Source organism: Haliaeetus leucocephalus, unplaced genomic scaffold (assembly GCF_000737465.1).
Source record: "Haliaeetus leucocephalus isolate CR32 unplaced genomic scaffold, Haliaeetus_leucocephalus-4.0 Scaffold68, whole genome shotgun sequence".
Classification (NCBI taxonomy): domain Eukaryota; kingdom Metazoa; phylum Chordata; class Aves; order Accipitriformes; family Accipitridae; genus Haliaeetus; species Haliaeetus leucocephalus.
Genome location: NW_010972504.1, coordinates 2,211,994 through 2,233,202, shown reverse-complemented (window position 1 = coordinate 2,233,202; position 21,209 = coordinate 2,211,994). Strand labels below are relative to the sequence as shown.

The 21,209-nt window shown below is 49.5% G+C and overlaps 1 protein-coding gene across 1 annotated transcript; it reads left to right on the top strand.

Annotated features, from left to right (window-relative positions):
• The first annotated feature begins 411 nt into the window (after positions 1–411).
• On the top strand, positions 412–19,995 carry CD55 (CD55 molecule, decay accelerating factor for complement (Cromer blood group)). Its single transcript, XM_010579098.1, has 17 exons — positions 412–578; positions 9,392–9,398; positions 11,019–11,150; positions 11,549–11,740; positions 12,394–12,585; positions 12,820–12,916; positions 13,085–13,170; positions 13,609–13,800; positions 14,394–14,465; positions 15,046–15,072; positions 15,766–15,829; positions 16,010–16,120; positions 16,386–16,577; positions 16,857–16,952; positions 18,224–18,340; positions 19,236–19,425; positions 19,583–19,995. The coding sequence occupies exons 3-17, from the start codon at positions 11,057–11,059 to the stop codon at positions 19,601–19,603; spliced, it is 1,743 nt and encodes a 580-aa protein (XP_010577400.1). The 5' UTR covers positions 412–578; positions 9,392–9,398; positions 11,019–11,056; the 3' UTR covers positions 19,604–19,995.
• The last annotated feature ends 1,214 nt before the right edge of the window (positions 19,996–21,209 follow it).

Here is a 21,209-nt window from a genome sequence, read left to right as displayed (position 1 = left end):
CTGGAGAACCAGGACGGGGGAAGCACCCAAGCACCCTGAGCTGGGGGGCACTCGCCGGGGCATGGGGGTCTGGCCACCTTGCACTGCTCCTGGCCTTGCTGGGGCTCCTAGGCATGCCCGTGGCTTGCGGTGAGTACCGGGGCACAGGGTGCATGGGGAGGACCAGCGGGACCTGCCTGCATCTCACCTCGCTGCTTGGGGGCTGGGGTGGGTGATGCCACCACCCCCAAGCCTGGGGACCCATCGCTTGGTGTTCTAAGGGATGCAGCCCTGCCCGGTGCCTTTGCCCGGAGGGGAAGCCTGGACCAGCCCAGCTGCCCGCCCGGGATGCTCGCTGGGGATGGGGAAGGGGTCAGGGAACAGGGTCCTCACCGGAGGGGGTCTTCTCCTGCCACAGATGACTGTGGGCCCCCACCTCGCATGACCCACTCCAGACCATCCAGCGACGAGCAGGCCAGCAGCTTCCCCATCGGATCCAGGGTGACGTATACGTGCACCGAAGGCGCCATCAAAATCCCCGGGAGGTCGGACACGATGGAGTGCCTGCCTGGCGCGCGCTGGTCAAAGCTGCCCGAGCCCTGTGGCCGTAAATACCTCCTTTCTCTGAAACACGGCTCCCTCGCCTGTCTCTCATTTGGCTTAAGATTTCTGCCCCTTACGGTGGCTGCTCTGCATTGGCACCGTCCTCCTGGCGAGGTACAAACCCACTTCCCTTAGCCGCTGTTTGTCAGAGCTGCTGGTGGGTGCAGGATCCGTGCCTGTCGTCGAGGGGGTCGGTCCTGGACCCCGGGATGCTCGCACACCTCCCGAGCCCCGGCCGGCAGAGGCTGTGCAAGCGGCTGCAGCGTGTGCTGCCCCACGGCACGTGCATGCGACTTCTTATTTTCTACTAACAGCTTTGCCTGTGCAGTTAATGCATCTTCATCCGCGCTTTGCAAAAGATGCGTTCAGCAGAATAGCAGCCTGGTAAGAAAAGAGAAGTAACCTGCCATGAATGTGAGGAGCTTTCCAAAAGCACCGTAGTGAGAGCATTTCTGTGATTCCAAGGTTTATTTTGCATGCTTCCCGGTGGGCGGCTCTTTCAGGCCCGCTTTCTTTGACTGCCAGGGAGCTGTGCTGCCCCGACAAGGTTGCGGTTTGCTGCCCTGTCCACGGTGGACGAGAGGATTAATTTCTTTCCTGTTGGGACCAACGTGAGCTACGTCTGCCGCCCCGGCTACGAGAACACCTCGGAAAGTTCCCCCACCAGCACTTGCCTTGAAAACCTGACGTGGTCGGAAGCTGCCGAGCTGTGCAGGAGTGAGTATCCCTGCTCCGCTCCACTTGCTGAGAAGCAGGTGTGGAGTTCAGAGCAGGTCAGGTACCCGCTCCCAAACTGCGTGCTGCGATGCAGCAGGCTTGTTAACATCCCAACAGCTACATGCTTAATACAAAATTAGGTGGATATTCCTTGACATTCATATTTAAGACTGAACAGCAGGAGTGTCAATAATGTTCTTTTTTTTTTTTTCCTGCTGGCATAAACAGATCTGGTTTGATTTTCATGTTAGGAAATATGTTTGCATCTGGCAGGGCATATGCACAGGACAAATGCCAATTTGCAATTCTAGTGTTTAACTTCAAAATGAAGACAAAGCACGTTTCTCAGTGAAATCCACGTAATATTAAGACTGATGATGCGGCAGCAATACATTTGTCACAGTCGAGGTACTTACTGCCAAACTATCGAGATGGAAATATCTCTGCAAATATTCTCTTCTGCCCTCCTGTGAGATGCTCACTGCTGTGAGCGTGGAGCCCTTATGGCGATCCACACCTCCCACGTGGGAAGTCAAATGCTTTGGCACCTTTGGGTATAACCCCCTAAGTCTGTCCCTTATTTAGCCTTTTTTATTTCTCCATCACCGTGTATTACCACTAACACTGGCCTCGTTCTCCGGCAGGGAGATCCTGCGGACACCCGAGACCGCTGCCCGGCGGCAGGATGGTCACTCTGACAGACTTGCGGTTCGGTGCAAGAGTGAACGTGTTCTGCGAAGACGGGTGAGTCACGGGCAATGCCCCGAGCTCCAGTACACCGGTGCTGATGCTGGAATACAAACTCCAGTCCAGTGCGATGAACTTGTGGACACGGGCTGGGCTGCTATTTCACAACATATCGCTCCTATGGTGTTGCTCTGAGTGCAGAGCATGGGTCTGCTTTTCCCACTTCAATGACAGCTTTGGGCTGGGAGGGAATAAGACACAGCTGGAGGGAAGGGACCAGGATCTGAATTTATGGCTGCCTTTTCCTTCAAGTGTCATCCAGAGGAAATTTAACTGCCCCAGGGTATCTATCCCAGCAGTACTGCCAGTTTATAACTATCGACTTCAAAACAAGTTACTTAAAATATTTCAGCCTAACATATTTGAGATATATTGAATAAAAAGGGGTTATGTTGGCATTTTTAAAATTCAGTGATGTTCAGCTAGAAAACTGCAGTGAAGCACACTTTCCATCAGTCAGTGAGCTGACTCATGCTTTCTGCCTGCTTTCAATCAGGGTCCACATGCAGCAGACTGACCTGCAAAATCAAGCTCTTGCAACTCCGGCTAGTATTCCTCCCTCCCTAGCAGGAACTAGCTGGCATTATCTGGCTTGTTCTGCCAATCTTTGCAGCTGCTTCAAATATAACAGGGGTTTTTTCTCCAGATACTCCCTTAGGATGGACTTCGGGGAAATGACAGCATGTCCCACCCTTCTAGGATTCAGCTTTGGAAATACACATCAGGGTGGAGGGATAATGTTATCCATCTAAGCACGATCAGATACTATCAATCATGCCCAAATGATGAATTTTTTTGAACAGGAGGATGTAATTCAGAGATTGGGGAAGGTGTCGGTGCTGTCAGAACAGGATGCATTAGCTTCCAGCAAGCCAATCCAAAAGCCATGTTAATGAAATCAGGATCCCTATTGCCCCTCACTGGTCCCTGCTCTATGTAGTGGAGGCATTGAGTATTTGCAGGGACCGGCTGGGAAGGTACGCCGGCAGTCTGCTGTCGTTTGCTTTTCTGGAAAAACTTTAGCAAAACAGCTACACCCTTACAACCCAAAAGCAACGTGCTAGGGAGGAGGTGGCACTGAAGGGTGCTGGGCACCCCGCTCTCTACCACCAGCGCTGCGGGTTTCAGCAGATCCAGCTAACTGACCTCCGTAATGCAGCCCTGCCACGAAGCGGAGCCGCAGTCCGGGCTGAGCCTCGGCCTTTAGAGATGCTGTGTGTGCTCAGGAGGGAGCTCTGCGCCTCGTCACCTCATCCTGGTGGGTGACGGTGGCGTGGGAAAGGCACTGGATGCCAGCAGCCTGAATCCCAGCACTGCTCTCCGCCAGGAAGCAGGCAGGAAGAAATAGTCCCTGATTCAGCAAATTCAAGCCTGTTGCATCCATGTGGGAATCCACACCTAACCTCAGCACTGTCTGCCATTCACCGTGTGCTCTGCTACCCACCAGCTGCGGCTTCTCCCATGCTTGCAATGGAAGATACACACTGCAATGAGTCAAAGGGGAGAATCACCTAAAAACAGATTAACAAGGATCCTGGCAGAGAGCAAGGTGAAGAAGCTTTCCTGCTAACCAGTGTGTATCTGCGTGTCTGCTTGCTTTAAAACTGCTTTTCTACACTCCTGATCATACTGGTACCAGGGGAAAAAATTGTTCTTGGTTTCTGGATAGCTACACAATCTTTTCTTTTCTTGTGTATTTTCACTTAGGTACAAATTAGACGGGAGGCATTTCATCCAGTGTCAGCTCAAAGGAAATGACGTTGAATGGAGTAAACTTCCAACTTGTAAATGTAAGATTAATCCAACCTTGCTTTTGACTTCACTCCAGTAGATCCTGCATACTAGACTAGTCTAAACTTATCTTCATACATTGTTTTTGTTAGTATTATGTGGCAGATCTGTCACCAATGCTGCAGCTGAGAAATATCCATTTTGCTGCTGACACTGTATTTCAGCAGTTTTGTTCCCACAAGATCAACATATTCGCTCATGCCTTAAGGTTGCAGTGAAGGTGACAGGATGAGATTTTGAGGAATCATGAGCCAGGGCATGGCAAGTTGCCTGTTTATTTTTGTGACTCTTGGAGTGAGAGGGGGAAAGATGTGACAACAGAAACACTTCAGAAACAAGAAAGAGATTATCAAGACAGAAGGCAGTGCTAGTTACCTATCTTCAGTTGTCCACAAAGTTTATTGTCTTCAAGAATCTTAGGTGGAACTCAAGAAACATTTTGCATTTTCAGTGTTACTGAAGCTTTTATCAATACTCGTGTTGACCTTTTTTCCTGCAGTAATCACCTGCTCTTCACCTCCTCAAATTAGCAACGGAAAGCATGATGGCGAAGGTGTAGAAAAATTTGCTTATAACTCAACCGTGACTTACAGCTGTGACTCTGGCTTCCAGCTCATTGGAAATGTGAGCATCCGTTGTACGAGTATGGACAAAACAAACGGAGTCTGGAGTGGAGCTGCACCTGAATGCAAAGGTGGCTTCATCTGAGTTTAGTATTTATTATGAGCTCAGTATTTAGTATGCACCAGCTTAAAATATTGTGAAAGCTTAGTACAGGACATGTCAGGTGTAAGTCATACTGCAATTTTAAAGAGAAAAAATGCAGTGCTGCTAAAGTGAATAAGGAATGTACAGTCTGGGAAAGAAAGGCGTAGTGCTCCTAGCAATACTTACTCTTTATACCCTAGAGAAAAGCACGTCTGTCAAACTTGGAGCAAAAGAAATGGAAAGGAGTCCTCCTCCCCAAAGTGAGTTGAAAAGATTGTACATTAAGTCCCACATTTCCCAGCTTAATTTGCTTCTTTGATTATCACACTTCTATGAAAAAGCCACTCAATGAATTTCACACCACGATTTTCTTTCTTTTCAGATTCCCGTGGAAATGGCATCCAACCATCTAAGAAGTCTTTCAAGTGGGAAATGAAGCTCAGCCTATACAAAAAGTCACTGCAAAATACCATCTCCTTCTCCCACTCTTCTTCTTTCTCCAGGACACCAGGTCAGTCCTGGAGGCTCATTTGGAGTTCGGGGGAACTCATCGGTGGGACTCACTGGTTACTGCCAGTCCTGTAGCTGGAGTTTTCATTTTTTCCCACATTTCTTTTCAGTGTCAAGGAGCTGTGCTACCTCGGCATTCAGATTCGTTGTACCTTTGTACAAAACCCAAAACTACTTTTCTCCTGGGACAAACCAAGGAGCCAAGTGTCTTCCAAAGTACATGGGCATCTCTGGCATCCTCCCACAAGCCGGCTGCTTTGAAAACTTAAAACGGTCTAAAGTTGCATCATTTTGTGGAAGTGAGTGATTTTTTTGTCATGTTCTTTTCTTATATAAGTTTTCTCTGTATAATTTATATTTTTTGCTGGTTGGACATCTGCTTCCAAGCTCAGGTTTGACTGCATTGGCCTCCCCCTCTTAAAAAAGCTTTGCTTTGTATGAAATGTATTTTCATGTATCAATTGTTTCCTTGCCCTTGCGTTATTACAGATTTTAACTCATTTTTTGCCATATTGCAAAGCAAGAGATAAGTTTGTACCGCGTAGCCTTAAGAGTGCCAGGGCTTCTGTCCTTGTTCCAGCAGTGAGAGGCAATGCACTAACGCTAACCTTGTTCCACACCAGCGAGGTCGTGGGCAGCCAGGAGAAGCTGGACATGGCAGAAGTGCTGCTACAACAGATTCCCCATCCGTTGCAAAGGGTTATTTTACAAATAAAAAGGGTGAGTGTCGGCTGTGTTGAAAACAGTGTCTGGGTGGGAAATATAAGTGTGTAATGTTAAGTAATAAAGACAAAACACCTGCTGGAGGGTCTCGCTACCCAGCTGGAGACTGGATGAAAAGCATTTCTCTGGTGTTAAAGTCCAGCTGAACTTGCCCATCCCTGAGCCATGTCTCTTGGGTCAAAACCAGAAAATCTGTCACCCCTGTGGTGGTGGATTTTGTGTGTGAACGCGCTGAGCCCGGGGCTGTTACGTGAGTGTGACGAGGCAGGTGCTTAAGCCCAGGTCCAGAAATGCCCCCACTGCAAGTGCAGCGTGGCCAGGAGGGATTTTCCCCATTTCCTGCATCATTTGGCAAAGGTGGGGTTTGTTCCAACCTGCTAGCATCGCCAGGCTGACGGCTGGGACCGAAACCCCAAGGTATTTGTCTGGACTGTTAAACAAGGAATCAAAGAATCCCACTTGCGGGGTTAAAGGCAGGGTAACGGGCTGCATGGTTGGGCACTTGTGGAAGTGTCTGTAGGAAAGACGTCGCAGTGGTATCAGTGTAGGAAAAGGGCTCCGAGAAGGGCTTTGCAGGCCTTAAAAGAGTTGAAGTGTGGTGACGTTGTGCCCTTGCTAGGAACAAATGAAGGCTAGAAGGATCCTGGATCATACAACATGGAAGAAAAGGGGAAAACTTTGTCCTTTGTTTTTGCCTAAAAGTTTCTACTTTGCTCTATTATGTAACTTCAGACTGAGGATCGATTTAAAAATCTCTTCCTGCTGATTTTTCTCTTTTTACTCTTGGCACTTCTTCAGGAGATGGTGTCAAAGCAGCAGCTTGACACATGATCTCAAGTGTGAGGAATGCCACTTTGTGTTGTACTTCAGCAGCTTGGCTCTCCTGCTCCAAAACACTGGTCCTGTAAAATCAGCCCCTCAGTAGCAGAAGGCTAGAGGAAGGGATGAGATGGGGGAAAATGGAACGCTGCCTGGAAACAGCCTCTAGTGTTTGAAGGAGGAATTGTTTGGGGCCTTTCTAAAGTGCAGTGCTAAAATTCACCCCCAAACCTGGTGGGTTTTTAAAAATCTGGGCAGAAAGCTTCACTCTCCTTGAAGATACAGCCAGGCTAATCTTCACGTGAATGTTTCCTTCCCCCAGGCTGCGTATACGGACTGTGGCAAGTGCACAGAAAGATTTATCTGCAGTTTTGAAGCAGTTTATTTGTGATGGGTCTGCCCTCCTCCAGTGATGCTTTGACAAAAGGACCCCCATAGAAGGAACCCTGGGAGGAGGCATTTGCACTTTCCTTGCATGGTTGCAAAGACAACTGGCACATGCTGCTCTTCCTGCCATCTCACTGCAGATGTAGACAAGACACGCAGTTAAATGAGATCCCACCTATCTAAATATATTGTTATCTTTTAAAACAAAAATAGTACTGAAAGCATGAAGCATGTAAACCCTTCACCGTGTTCTGTTTCTAAAGTGTCTTATGCAATGGTCGTACTTGTTAGGACTCTGACGCTTTGCTTTAAAACAGAGAATATGCTAGATCAAGTCTTTCCCATGTACATAATGTATTTTTTGAATTGTGATATGTTTTAATGTTCCAAGAAATTGATTGAAAATTACTTATGCAAGAGTTGGCTAATTCCCACAGTTCCTTCTCCTGAGTTTTTCTCTTTCAGCGGTTTCTTCCTAACATCCCAAATCCAGTTACGATTCCAGGCTGACCTGACCAGCCTTTCTTCAGGCTGGAGTTGGGAAGTTTCTCAGAAACCCCCCAGGCCTTCTGCAGAATTTCTGACAGAGCTCGGTTACGTCACGACTCGTCGGACTCGGTGTTTCCACAACCACCCATTTCCTTGCTCGCTAGCAACTCCGATGTGCTGCCATAACAGTCACTGTAAATACACAGACTCACAGGACAGGCTGTAAAAGACCCAAATCTCTCTGCTGAACTGGGCTACTCCCTTAACTTAGGAATTTCTGGCTGTAGCATGGTCTGGTTGCAGATACACCCATGGTAGCTGCCAGCAGGGTTGAGCTGAAAGCAAAATACTGACTTCCTTGTCTTGCAGATTTATGAGATCATTTCTTTTAGGAAATCATAGTATTTTACAGGCTAAATTGAATTTATATTTTTAGTACTTTAAGCAATTTCTTTAGCAAAAACTTTTTTTTTGTATCAGACATAAATTCTTTGCAGTTTATATTTCTGTTCAGATTACATGAAAAATAAAAGCCGTGAGTGGTCTGGGTATCTACTAACCTCATACTGTAAAGGAGCTACTTTTGCTTTCCAAACAGAGGAAGGCAGCTCTGTAATGCTGCAGTCTGTGAGCACATCAACTCCGCACAGACACACAGAAGTAATAGCTAAACGTAACTCTCCAGCATTGTCATACTGCAACAGAGAAACTGGAAATGTCAGGTTTATGTTATTGGCTGCTTACAGTCTTTGTCCTATACAGCACACTAACTGCCATATATTTAGGTGCCATTCTGGGGTTTTATTTACATTTAGTAATAAATGGTAATTGTTTATAAAGGATAACCTGTGAATTCAACTGATTGCTGTTCCCTTTTCATATTTTATGCTCTTTTCAGGAAGGTATCAGCTTTTAGAGATATCTTGATAATGGTCAGATTTGCTGTTCAATCAGTTCTTTATCAGCACTCTTCCTTATATATTTTCTAAATGGCCTCCTACACAAGTTTAACTTGATTTAAAAAAAAGCGGGGGAGAGAAAGAAAGAAAGAAAATCCATGCAGTAATGTTTGGGAATGTGAGTGTTTCTAGCAAGTGGTCTGAAAAAGAAAGCTGGAGCGATGCATACCTGCCTTAATCCCATTTAGCCTTCCTGGACACGAGCTCTGCAGCCCCTCTGCTGCGGCTCCCCCGGGCAGCCTGCGGGGTCTGTCCCAAAAAGGCTTTGGGAGCTGTGGGCGACGTCCCAGGCTGCTGCTCGGCACGGGGATGCAGGAGTGCGTGGGAGTGGACAGGGAACCAAGGGAGGGTTTCTGCGGAAAGCCAAGAGCAACTCCAGCAGCTCAACCCCTGTTTTTCCTGGCTGGTTTTGCTGGAAAACCTCACGATGTTCCAGTCCGAGCCTGGCAGCGTAGGTGCAGAGAGCAGCACGGGTCAGGGTCCCCTCTGTGCGTGTTTTCGCTTCTGCCATCGCCATCTGCTTGGCCTGATTTCTGCAGCATGGGGAAGGGATGTCAGAGCAAGATAAAGCAAGTTGCCCTCGGTGGCTCCAGCTGCACAGATGTGGACCTGCTATCTCAGGGCTCAGCTGCTGGGGCAGCTCCTGCCTGGGAGGTTTCGGTGCTCAGTCGGTTACTGGGGCAATACAGGGCAAAATGGGACAGCAAGGGTGGGTGGCAGAGAGGCAGAGGGATGGGCTGGTCTGAGCCTGACGGTCTCGGCAGGTACAGATGTCTCCTGCGTGGCCTCAGGTAGGAAAGCAGCCTGGGTCAAGGGGTTAATCTGAGCTCGTAGCAGGGGGATTTCACCGAGTTGAAACTACAGCGGCCGGTTCTTCTGATGTAAGTGCGAACCAAGCCGCTCCCTGAGGAGGCTCGATGTTACAAGAATTCTTTGCCAAATACTTCTTGACATCTCACTATCCCGTGCCAGGGTCGCTGCTGTAAGCTATTACGAGAGAATTTCCCAGCATTTAAAATATATTTTTTCCTGGTAACAACTCCCTTTTGCATTATGCAGCCACCATCCCAATTCAGACCTCAGGTGACCAGTGACTTGTATGTCATTTGTCTGCATGTTCACAAGTATTTTAAAGGAATACATTATCCAGGCTGCTTGACTCTTCCCTTAAGAAAATGCTTCTTGGCCTCATTGCAAATGCTTTTGTTGCATATGCTTGGAGCTTAAATTGTACTGGAAAGGGAAATGAAGTGGGAAAAAAAACCAACCCCAAAACAATAACTTTGAGCTTCTCAGTGGAAACATCACTGTTTCCTGGATAACAAAGGCAAACAGAGGGAGGCAGGAAGGCACAGGCAGGCAAGCTGCTGCTGGCTGCCCTTTCCTCGGGTTAGGGTGACACATCCCCCTTGTTGGCAGCCCAGCTCAGCAGAGCGGGATGACACAGCAGATATAGCCGCAGCCTTTCCTTTGGCTCTCCCTGTAAGTCCTGGGGGCAGGGGTCCAAGAGCGGCTCTGCTTTCCCACGCAGTCACGGAGCCAAAGCCACAGATCCTATGCCTGGCTGGGCCCAAGGACATCCCCGAGCCTCTGCGGGCAGTGCAGCGTCTCCTTCGAAGAGTTTTGTGTCTAACTGGGAGAGTTACAGTGGAAATGCTGGTATCCCCACGGCCTTCTTTTGTGCATAGGTGTTAATAGAAACAGCTTAATTAGCAGCTTCAAAGTGGGGCTGATTAACAGCCCTCTGCTCTCCCATGCACCCCTCAGGCTGGAGGAAAGCCACCTTCTCTCCTCTCTTTTTGCAGAAAAAGCTCTTCACGGAGGTCTGCTCCTAGGGTCAGGCAGGTGACATCTGAAGACAGTTTGGGGGATCGGGGGGGGGGGGCTGGTGCCCCTGAGCTGCACTGCGCTGGGCTCCCTGGGCTGGACTCTGTGGGAGAGGACAGAAGGCACCGATGAAGATGCAGCTCTCGTCCCTGCACGCAGCAGAGCCAGTGCTGGGGGACAAAGGGGACCTTCTCTACTCCTCCCGGCTTTGGGGCATGCTGGAGGGTTCACAGCCGGAGCCGACAAGACCCAGATGCTGCCCTTCTTGGGTTTTTTTGTTTGTTTGGTTGGTTTTGTTTGGGTTTTTATGTTTGTTTTTTTGTTTTTTGTTTTTTTTCTTTTCCTTTGGGACTTGATGGCTTTGGAGGCAGGGGTGGCTTTAGTGGAAGGTGCAGAGAAGGAGTTTGAAAGAGAGCCGGAGGCAGCGGGTGTCTGGAGAGCCGGACCGCATTCCTCTGAATGCCGAGCACGTCTCTTGGAGCAGGCGTGAGGAGAACCGTGTGCTTCAATTTAAACCCACACCCGCTTCCAGCCGCCGGTAAGACTTTCATCACAGCATTTCCCGGGGATGAGACCGCAGGGAGCACGGAACGGGGCTCCACGCCTCGGGAGCTGCGAACCCTGCGGCCAAAGGAGCCGCCGCCGCCTCGCACAGCCCACGGGTGCCAGCAGCACCCACGCGTGCTCTTGAGCAAGCTCTCCCCCTCCCTGCGGCTCCGGGAGCGTCTCCCCTCCCTCTTTCCTCCCCGCCCCGCCGTGGCTCCCTGCCCGATCCTCGCTGCCCGCTCCCGGCAGCGATGGGCTCCGGGCTCCGCCGCTCGCTCCTGCCCACGCTGCTGCTGGTGTTGCTGGTGCTGCTGGTGTTGCTGGTGTTGCTGCCCGAGGCGTGGGGTGAGTCCCCGGGGGAGTGTGTGTGGGGGGTGGGGGGGAGTTCGGTGAGCCCTGTCACCCCCCAGGGTGGGCTCCGTGCGGGTGGGTGCGGGTTCCGTGTGCTCCGCTGTGCTGGGTGCGTGTCGTGGGTGCGTGTGCTCTCGTGGGGACTGAGAGGGTTGTCAGGCATTGGAACAGGCTGCCCAGGGAAGCGGTCGAGTCCCCATCCCTGGAGGAATTCAAAAAGTGCATAGACGAAGTACTCCAGAACATGGGTTAGGGCATGGATGATGGTTGGACTCGATGATTGTGAAGGTCTTTTCCAACCTAAATGATTCTATGATTCTGGGCTGTGCGCTGCCCGGGGAGCTGGCGCAGGCAGCAGAAGCCCCACTAAATCCAGGTTTATCTGGCTACAGGTGACTGTGGGCCGTTGCCAAATATAACACATGCAGAGCCCCCGGAGGATGAGAAACATCGGGGAAGCTTCCAGGTCGGCTCCAAAGTAAGGTACAGCTGCCTCGGAGGTTATGTGAAACGTCCCTTGCTGTCAGATACGATACAGTGCCTTGCAAACTCCCAGTGGTCCAACCTCCCGGAGTTTTGTGGTCGTAAGTATTTCACTTTCTTGAAACGAGTTGCTTAGAGACGCACGCTGCTTATGAAAACATTTACTGCTTTAGCAATCGCTGTTTCAAGGGTTTCCCCATTCAAAGTGACACACAATCGAGTTGCGGGTCAGAATGTCTCGCTGTTCCTTCTTCCTAACTCTGCTTAGTCTGTTGGTGCCACGTGCGAGCACTTGTGTGTTAATAAAAATAGATGGGTAGCCTGGAGAAGCAGAGGAAAGAGGAGCAGAGCTGTAGTGGCGAGCGCTGGCACAGCTGACTGCTGACACAAGAGCTAACTAAGGGGGAATGTTTGGCATTGGGGATTTGCAAACCTCCACGGTGAGAACTGGCTGCACTTCCCCACCTCAAATGCTTCATTGGCGGAATTGGCAAGGGAGGTAAGCACTGCACTTGTGAATGATTGAAAGAGGGCAAATATTAACATTTAAAATCTTTTTCCATTAAATAGTCATCTAGGAATATTTTTGAATTACACAAATTACCAATCACCTTCTTAAAAATATTTGTGGTATCCCTATTCTCAGGGAGGCTTGTGTGTTATCACTTAGATTTATGTTTATACATAGTCGAATGCAAAATATTGTTATTTTTACTTTGTAACTGTACACTTTGGTTGTCTTCCTTGTTGCTAGGTAGCTGTCCTGGCCCACCACGTGTGCGTTTCGCTAGAATATCACAAGAAGATGGGATGCAGAACTTTTATCCTGTTGGTGTCTTGGTGAAGTATTATTGTCGCTCAGGCTATGAGAATACCACAGACCAGCTGCCCACCAGCACTTGCTTTGACAATTTAACATGGTCAGAAGTCCCCGAGCTGTGTCAGAGTGAGTGTCTCCACGTCGTTTCATTTTCTCCAGCGTCCTCCCACAGCTGCATCTGCAGCACTGTGTTCTGAGTGCCATGTCTGATTTGTATTTTAGGATCACTTTTTTTAAAGACATTTAGCATGAAATACCATCAGATGCCTGGTTTGACACTGCTATACTGTCACAAAAAGTATGTCTGTGGGTTTTTCCCCCATCCTTGTAGCATCCCAAGGATAATCTTATTCTTTTTAGGGAAATCTTGTGGTATTCCAGCAAATCCAGAACATGGCAAGGTTATTACAAATGGTCATCTGTTTGGTGCAAGAGCAGATGTAGTTTGTAACCATGGGTGAGTGTGAAGCCAGCTGCCCACTGCATCCCAGTGACCTGGCCAGTCACTGGTGTGCGAGCCGGGACAAGGGGCTCTGCCTGTCGAGTCCTTGGCACTTCTGTGGGGTGACATGTTCTTGGTTGGTGACAACAAACTGATTTGGGGTTGTGCCCTTTACCTCTGCAGGTACACATTAAAGGGAGCGTCACATGTCATCTCGTGTTCCCTAAGGGGAGATGGAGTTGCCTGGAGTCAAATTCCAGCTTGTCAGGGTAAGTGAAGTTGGCCACAGCTCAACTGGAAATACCAAATATTCCAACTCAGAAATACTGAACTGTGTGTTGGTTTTACTAAACCAAGTCAGGTAAGTACCTCTGGAAGGGAGCCAGCTGGCATGATGAAAGCAGGGACTAGCCAGCAGCATCGCTGGTGCCTTCTGCACATGAAAGACTGACATAAATGAGCAACCCAGGGGCCTTGGTGTCCCTGCAAGCTGCCGCTGCCCCTGTGTATGCAGGACAGCAGGCTGGGAGGCACCTAAAAGCAACTGCGTGCCGAGAGGGTGGCCAGTGCTCCCATTTCAGCCCCTGCTCCTGCGACTGGTGCAATGCAGCCTGTGTGCAAGCAGCCCTTGGGTTTTCCTCTCTTCACATCGTGGAGAAGAGCATCCCAGCGGTCACCTCCTGAGCTCTTTTCTTTTTCTCCCCCAGCTATTTCTTGTCCTCCACCTCCAGCTATTCCCAACGGGAAGCACGACGGCAACAGTAGGGAGTTCACGTACAACTCAGTCGTACTGTACACATGTGACCCTGGGCTCCAGCTTGTGGGAAATGAAACTCTGCGTTGTACAACGGAGAACAGTGTCGATGGCATCTGGAGTAGACCTCCTCCCGAATGCAGGGGTGAGCGTTGCTGGATAATCATCCTGTTCTTGAGTAGTTTTTCTTGCTGTGCAGTTAATTAGTCCTAATTCCCTTCCCTCAGAAAGGGAAGGACCCCAGTTTGGACAGGCATTCCTGTAGGGTTTGTTGCCAGAGGAGCAGCATCTGCTTACAGCAGTGATGGTTAGCAAGTCTGTGCTTTGCAAGGTGCCGAGCTCTGCTGAAGAACACCGTCAGCACAATCGTACACAGTTTTACATTTTTCACTTCAAGAGGAAAAGGTAGAATTTTAATAAACGATGTGTGAAGTGTATCACTAACTGCAAAGCTGGTGGACTAAACCTTGGAATGGATTTATAGCTAATGTCCAACAACACCGGGGCAATACGGCCAAGCAGGACAGCAGACTCCCCTCTATCCATAAGGCTTGTATTATCACCAAGAGCTCCCTGTGTGACTCTTCCACAGCTCTCACTGTTGTAGCCACGGATGCACAAGTCACCTGCCCATGCTACATTTACTCCTCACTGAAGTATTATATATATTATGTATAAATGGAGAATTATATAAAATATAATTTCGAGTGGTTTTCCTTTATTTTTTTCTCTATATAGTGAGGACTACAGCAGTGACAAATCACACTGAACCCCTGGAAGGGAATATAGCAGAGAATCGTTACTGGCTAGGTAAGAGTTCAGGAGATGCTTTCTGCCTCAGAGTCCTTTTAATTGCTGTAATTGCACCCACATTGGATGCCTGTGACTCCACACACTGTTGGATTTCTGCTTTCACTGTGCCTTCTTCATTTCTTTTGGTGGGTCCATCTTCCAGTTTCTAAGGGGGTTGCACAGCCTTGTTCCCTGGTCTAATCCCCTTTTCTCTCTGCTCCCAGCTGAGTCACTCCTTAGCTGATATGATACAGGGTAGGATTTTTGATGCTGGAATCTCCCTCCATGCAGCCAAGCATCTCAGTAGAAACCACAGACATTATCTTGGCTGTATTTGGACGTTGCTGAGGGTGGAGGTAGCCTGGAGTTACGGACCTCAGCTCCATTAGTGGAGAAAGGTGGGGCGAGGGACTCAAGATGAGCATAATGATATGTGTGTAGTTAACGACATTGTTTTACAGCATTTTGTCTTCTCAGCAGTGTTACGGTTATCTGGGTTTGAATAATATTGTTCTGTGGGCAAAGATAAGGAGCTTCCCTGTTTAGTTATCAGCATTGTTGGCTTCATTTTTTTAACATCAATTTTCTTCTTGTCTAGCAGGTATCCTCATCCCTAGTTGCATTGGTAAGTAGTTTAAAATTGAAAATATACTTTCCTAACCCAAAGCTGTTATTTGCTGTTAGATACCTGGAGTCGGTGGTTTTGGTTTATTCATTTCACTGCCCTAGTACTGAGCGTCTCTGGTCAGGATTCAGGGGGTTCTCTGCTGTTGGGTAATGCAGCAGCATTGCAAGCAACTGGATGGATTGTCTATGTCTTAGTATAAAACATTACATCAGTTGAATATGAAATGAAAGAAGCTAAAGAAGCCAGTGTAAGAAGCCAACCAAAAACTGTACGTCCTGTCACTCTTTAATTGATAAAGTTCCTTTAAAAGGCCTTGGCAGACATTGAGAGATGAGAGGTCGGTGAAGCCTGCGACATCCTTGTTGCAAAAGAGATCAAGTACTAAAAATGGTATGTTTAAAATACAAAAGAAACAGGAGGCTGTCTATAAAAGCACTAAATAAATGAGGATCACACCCTTAACAAGTTCAGCATGGCACCACACTTAGCAGCGGTTCCTGTGCTCTGTGTTCAGAGACACAAGAGGGGGTTTGCAGTATTCCGGCTGAGCGGAAGCCTCTGGGTGGTGACAGGCAGCCCCAGAGCAGAGAATTTTGCTGCCAGTCTTTTACCAAAGTGCAGTATTTTACTTAAATTACATACCAAATTTGTTTTTTGTTTTGTTTTGTTTTAAATTTCTTTATTTTTCAGTTGCTGCAATAGCCCTTGGAATTCTAACTGGGATCATCGTGAAATGGAAAGACAATAAAAACCAGTAAGTGAGCCTAAGCTGCCCCTTATAAATCATAACTTTCCCTAAGGATAATTGGGTATTTCCTTTTAAGCTCTAAGTGACAGTAATCACCTTCAGTATATATTTGCATGGTTGGTACTATCTTTCCATGTTGCTAAGTTGCTTTTTGTTCTATGAATTTCTTCCTTTCTGTCTCTTCAGGTCTTATAATATGCATTTACAAAAGCATGAGATGAAGGGAAGGGATCCACCGATGCACCCAAAGATAACAGACGATGAGAAGCAGCCCATGCTGTGGCGTTCCTATTTTTGGTAGGTTTGCTTGTTCACCTGCCCAAAACCTTGTGCCACTCTGCCGACTATACCCACGGATCTCACTGGTGTCACTTCTAGCTACGCCACACAGGCACGGCACATCTTTATGTAGTTTTTGACTCAAATGCCAGCGCCTCTGCCTCTGCGATGAACACGCCGCTCGCCAAAGAGGCGATGGCTGCTTCACGCGAGGGTTTGGTGTTCGCCAGCTGCTCTCGGGGCTCGGGCAGGAGGGATTCCCCCATCTCTGTCTCGCCCGCAGCCACGCGACGAGCTGCCACGTGTGTCCCACCTGCGAAGAGCAGCTGCACGCCGCCCTGGCCCCCCGCGCCGAGCCCGCGTGCGGCGGCTGCGCCGTCTGCGAGGACTGGCTGAGCGCCCGGCCCGGCACGCCGCGCACCTACTCGGTCCTCAGCATTGGCGCCGGGGAGAGCCGAAACCCGACAGGCGTGAGGTACCGTGGCCGACCGGGCGCTTGCTGCCGCTCCCCTTGCACGGGTCCATGGGAAGCAAAGTGGGGGGAAAGGGGAGCTTCTTGCGGGGGAGAAAGCGTCTGTACACGGCTAGAGCGGGTTTTGCAGTTTGAATTCCTTCGGTTCCTTTAAGTCCAGTTTTAGCGGTAGAAAGTATTTGCTATTTAGGAAAAAGCGGTTCCGTAGGGCAGTAGTCATTCTCGGAAAGCCATGCGTTCGGGTGGATTCAGGTTGTCTTCTCCCTCTTTCTCTGCGTGCAGCTCTCCTGCCAAAGCTGCAGATGTGCTGAGGGCTGACGGCACAGGCGAAGCTGTTCCGGAGCAGAGCGAGGCAGAGCAGCCCATGGACCACGAAAGGTCTGTCTTCCATCTTCCACTTAAAAACACACAGATGCCACAGTGGACTTGAATAAAAATAATTTCAGAGTAGAGTAGAACAGTATTTATTTGGGTAGAAAATAAGGGTATTGTACACCTCCTTGTTTATTCCCACCTGTCCTGGTCTTAGCTGGGATAGAGTTAATTTTCTTTCTAGTAGCCAGCATAGTGTTGTGTCTTGGATTCAGTATGAGAAGAATGTTGATAACACGCTGATGTTTTCAGTTGTTGCTAAGTAGTGTTTATACTAAGTCAAGGACTTTTCAGCTTCTCATGCTCAGCCAGCAGGAAGGCTGGAGGGGCACAAGAAGTTGGGAGGGGACACAGCCAGGACAGCTGACCCAAACTGGCCAAAGGGGTATTCCACACCATGTGGTATCGTGTCCAGTATATAAACTGGGGGGAGTTGGCCTGGGGGCGGATTGCTGCTCAGGAACTAGCAGGGCATCTGTCAGCAAGTGGTGAGCTATTGCATTGTGCATCACTTGTTTTTGTATCTTCCAATCCTTTTATTAGTACTGTCATTTTATTATTGTTGTTGTTATCTTTCTTTCTGTTCTATTAAACTGTCCTTATCTCAATCCACGATTTTTACTGTTTTTTTCCGATTCTCTTCTCCATGCCACTGGGTGGGGGAAGTAAGCAAGCGGCTGCACGGTGCTTAGTTGCTGGCTGGGGGTAAACCACGACACCACCTCTTTCCTGTCTTGATCCTGTGTTGAGTATTACAGCATTTACGTACTTTTAAAACACTAACCTCTCTGCTTTCCCCCCCTAAAACAAAGGAGCTCTGGGCAATTTTTGTGCTTTGTTCTTTCGGTGCTTTTAAAAGGCATTCTGCACGTGCACGTGTTTCTCGTATTTCTTTACTCGTGTTGCTTTCTGGCAGTTGCAGCGTACACTGCCGTGCCCCGACGCTGCCCGCAGCGCTCAGCGTGCAGGGCCGGCCCAGAGCTGCCCTCTCTGCTTCCCCTCTGCTCTGTGAGAGCAACGCTGAACTGCAGCGTAATTGGGTTTGCAGGTTTGATGAGGTGAGGGTGGGAACCGGGGCCCTAGCTGTAAAGAGGCACAGAAACATCTTGTACACTTTAGCAAAGCAAGGGAGGTTTGTGATAGAGCTAATTCCAGGGTTTCATCCTGCTTGGGACGGTTCCTCAGTACCAGGGAAGCCGGAGGTGCCCAACTTCACAGCGATTTTTGAGTCTCCCTCGAGAGACTCAATGCACATCCTCAACAGTGCTTCTCCACAGCAACCATCACGTCTGTCCCACCTGTGAAAGCTGGCTGCGCGCTCACCTTGGCCAGTGCGAAAGCCGTCCCGTGGCACCCGGGGAGCGACCGGGGGGGCCCCGCCGGCAGGACGAGGGGTGAGTGCGCTGCGGCCGGAGCAGGAGATTCCTCTCGGCAGCCGGGCACCGCGGCGTGCACCGAACGTCCTCAAAACTGAGAGTTAACCGCTTAACTTAAAAATACAAATATGACAGAGGTGTGTAAATGTGGTTCCGCTTGCTTACAGCTCAGTATCGGGGTAAAGGTGTGGTACCTGCTTGCAAGCAAAGAGAGGTGGAACTGGTGTGAGGTTTATTTGGAAAACGCTTGTGCGGTTTCTTTGGGCGTCTCTGAGTCAGCTTGTTCTCCCAGCTGTCCTCACTTGGCTCGGCCTCACATCTTCGCTGGCCCATGATGGAGCTCTGGTTTCAGTTAAGCAGCAAAGAACCTGAGTGCTGTAAGAGACTCTGCAGCGTGGGCCTTCTGTTTACCCAGCTGCTGAGTGCTTTTTCCATCTCTAGGCATGGCTAGTTTGTTCGGGGCAGAGCAGTGACGAAGTGAGCAAAGTGATGCTGTACGCTCAGGAGGTTTTTTGACACCTGCCCACGCGAGCCTTGTGCTCTCTCAGGCCCACAAAGCTTCCTTAACAGAGTCATCACTGAGAGAGGCAAATTCAAATAAATATTTGGTTAAAGCAAACATGGTTTGAGGTGTGCATCCACCTGCTTTAGCTTTTGTATGTATGTACTTCTTTTTACCAATAATTTACTTCATGCTGCTCCCACGAGTGCTTGCTATTAGCCCTAACCCTGGAGGAGCCATTTCAGTTCTGCACTCATGAATCACTACTTGTCTGAGTTTATAAAGTTAGTATTTTTGAAATTGTTAATGAAACTAGCTTTTGCGGGTGCCAGAGCCTGTGCAGTATGGCTTGGCGAGGAGCACTTTCTGACACGAACCCGTCGGGGCTCACCCCCGGCTCTCTCTCCACAGCCCCCGGGGTCCCGTCTGCCCTCTCTGCGCCGACCGGCTGCACCTCTCCCTCATCCACCGCGACACGGCGAGCTGCCCCGTGTGTCCCCTGGCCAGAGAGGGGACCCCGGCTCACCTCGTCCCACGCTGCACCCCCAGCTGCCACGTCTGCCCCGTCTGCACGGCGCCCACCCACGCGCACCTCTGCCAGGTATTCGACAGTGGGGACCTGCGCGGGGGGCACCCAAAACGCCCTTCGGGGGCCCAGCAGCTGCAAACCAGAGGCTCCACGGGTCATTCCTCCCAAACCCAAGGGGCTGCAGCGCGCAGCAGTAAACCCTAATTAACTGCTCATTTCCCTGTTGCAGGATAAATGGCGACAGCTGTAGCATCCTTAGCGGCACAAACGTGGTCGGAGAGAAGGGAGAGTTGCTACACTAACTCCTGATGTCAGGGATGAAGTTCTAAGTGCAATAAGGCAACCTGAAGCCCAGTGTCTGACTTCACAATCAAGAATTTCTTTGTGAAGAAGCAGGAAAATCAAACATACTTCAAATCCAGCTGGGTGTTGGTTTAATGTCTACGTTTTAATTTGTTTTGGTACGGAAAAACTATTTCTGCAGCTCTTAAAGTGAGGCTTTAAAAATTCAGTAAACGTTTCTTTCCACTAGGAAAATCATTTCATAGTAAACACTCTCTTTGCACAATCTTGCAACATTCACTTATATTTTTAAAACTACTTTTTTACTGAGGTTCCTTTACCAGTGTGTAGATACGAGTGTGAAAATTGCAGTATTTATAGTAAAACTGTTTTGTAATTAAAAGGAATATAAAATAAGCCATACTGGTATCCTGGCTTGGGTTTGGGTTTTTTTCATGTTTACTAATCAAACCTTCTCACAGAGCACTTTAAATGATTTTGCATTCTCATTCTTCGCCGGATGTAATCAGCTGCTCAGGTAATTGGTGCTGCTCAGATAATTGCTGCTGTTGTGTTGCACTGTTGTCTGTAGCAGCGTGCCTGGCCTTTCCTGGGAACTGTGATGACGGAGGCGAGGCACTGCTGCTGGAGCGGAGCCCATTTCCACCCCAGGCAGTATCAGTGAGGTGCGCGCTCCTCTCCAGGTGTGACCTTCCCCTTGGCCAACCCCAGGTATTCTTGGACCGGTCATATTCTGTGCCCAAAAACAACAGGGTGCGGCTCCAGCAAGGAGTTCAGAGGATTAAACTAGCTGCTCCCCGCTTGGTGTTTGCTGGCTTGTGCTCCTCGTTTTGCTTTGACGTGGGGACAGAATTAATAGTCATAACACAGAAGCTGTAAAAATTGCCTTTCTTCTTTATTGGTGTTTGCCAAGAGATTGAGTTTATTTGTGTTCTGGCGGGAGACAGGCAGCACTACAGGTAGCACAGACAGGGGCTGTGCAGTTATCTGATTCTGCTGTTGTATTTGTCACCAAACTGGGACGCAGCACGTTTCCGTGGGCTTGTGCCGATGGGTGCAACCCTGGTGCTGCTTTGAGGAGAGGGAGAGGCAACGGCCATCTGGGCATCTAAGGCGCCCCGTGCCCTGGCTGCCGTCCCTCACCGTCCCCTTTTGAGCGTCCCTTCGAGCCTGGGGCTGGGGGCAGCAGGGGCTGTTCCGCGGGTGCCAAGCGGTCCCCCCAGCGTGCCCTAAGCCTCACCGAGCTGACGCGGAGGGAGAGGTGCGATGAAGAGAAGACGTAGGCATGGCGCGACGCAGGTGTAGCGGTGGTTCAATCGCCCTCCGAGCGCTGCGAAATCACGGGGAGCCTGGGGTGGCCTCGTCCTGTCCTTGAGTTGATGAGGGCCAAGGGCAAGGGCGATGGGTGGACCGCCCGAGAACAAGCATCCCCTCCCAGGGCAGACACTCCCGTGCTTTTACAGCATGGCTTAGGATAAGTCATGCAGATGGCGTGGCGGGTTACTCATCTCCCCGGGAAAAACTTTCCGTGGCACCGGCCGGGGGGGGGGGGG

What these genes read in the sequence shown, in the direction of transcription:
- CD55 (XM_010579098.1), top strand. Translation starts at nt 11,057, where the DNA reads ATGGGCTCCGGGCTCCGCCGCTCGCTCCTGCCCACGCTGCTGCTGGTG. An exon ending in GATGTAGTTTGTAACCATGG is followed by an intron (nt 12,917 to 13,084) that starts GTGAGTGTGAAG and finishes TTACCTCTGCAG; the next exon opens with GTACACATTAAAGGGAGCGT. An exon ending in CCCACGCGCACCTCTGCCAG is followed by an intron (nt 19,426 to 19,582) that starts GTATTCGACAGT and finishes TCCCTGTTGCAG; the next exon opens with GATAAATGGCGACAGCTGTA.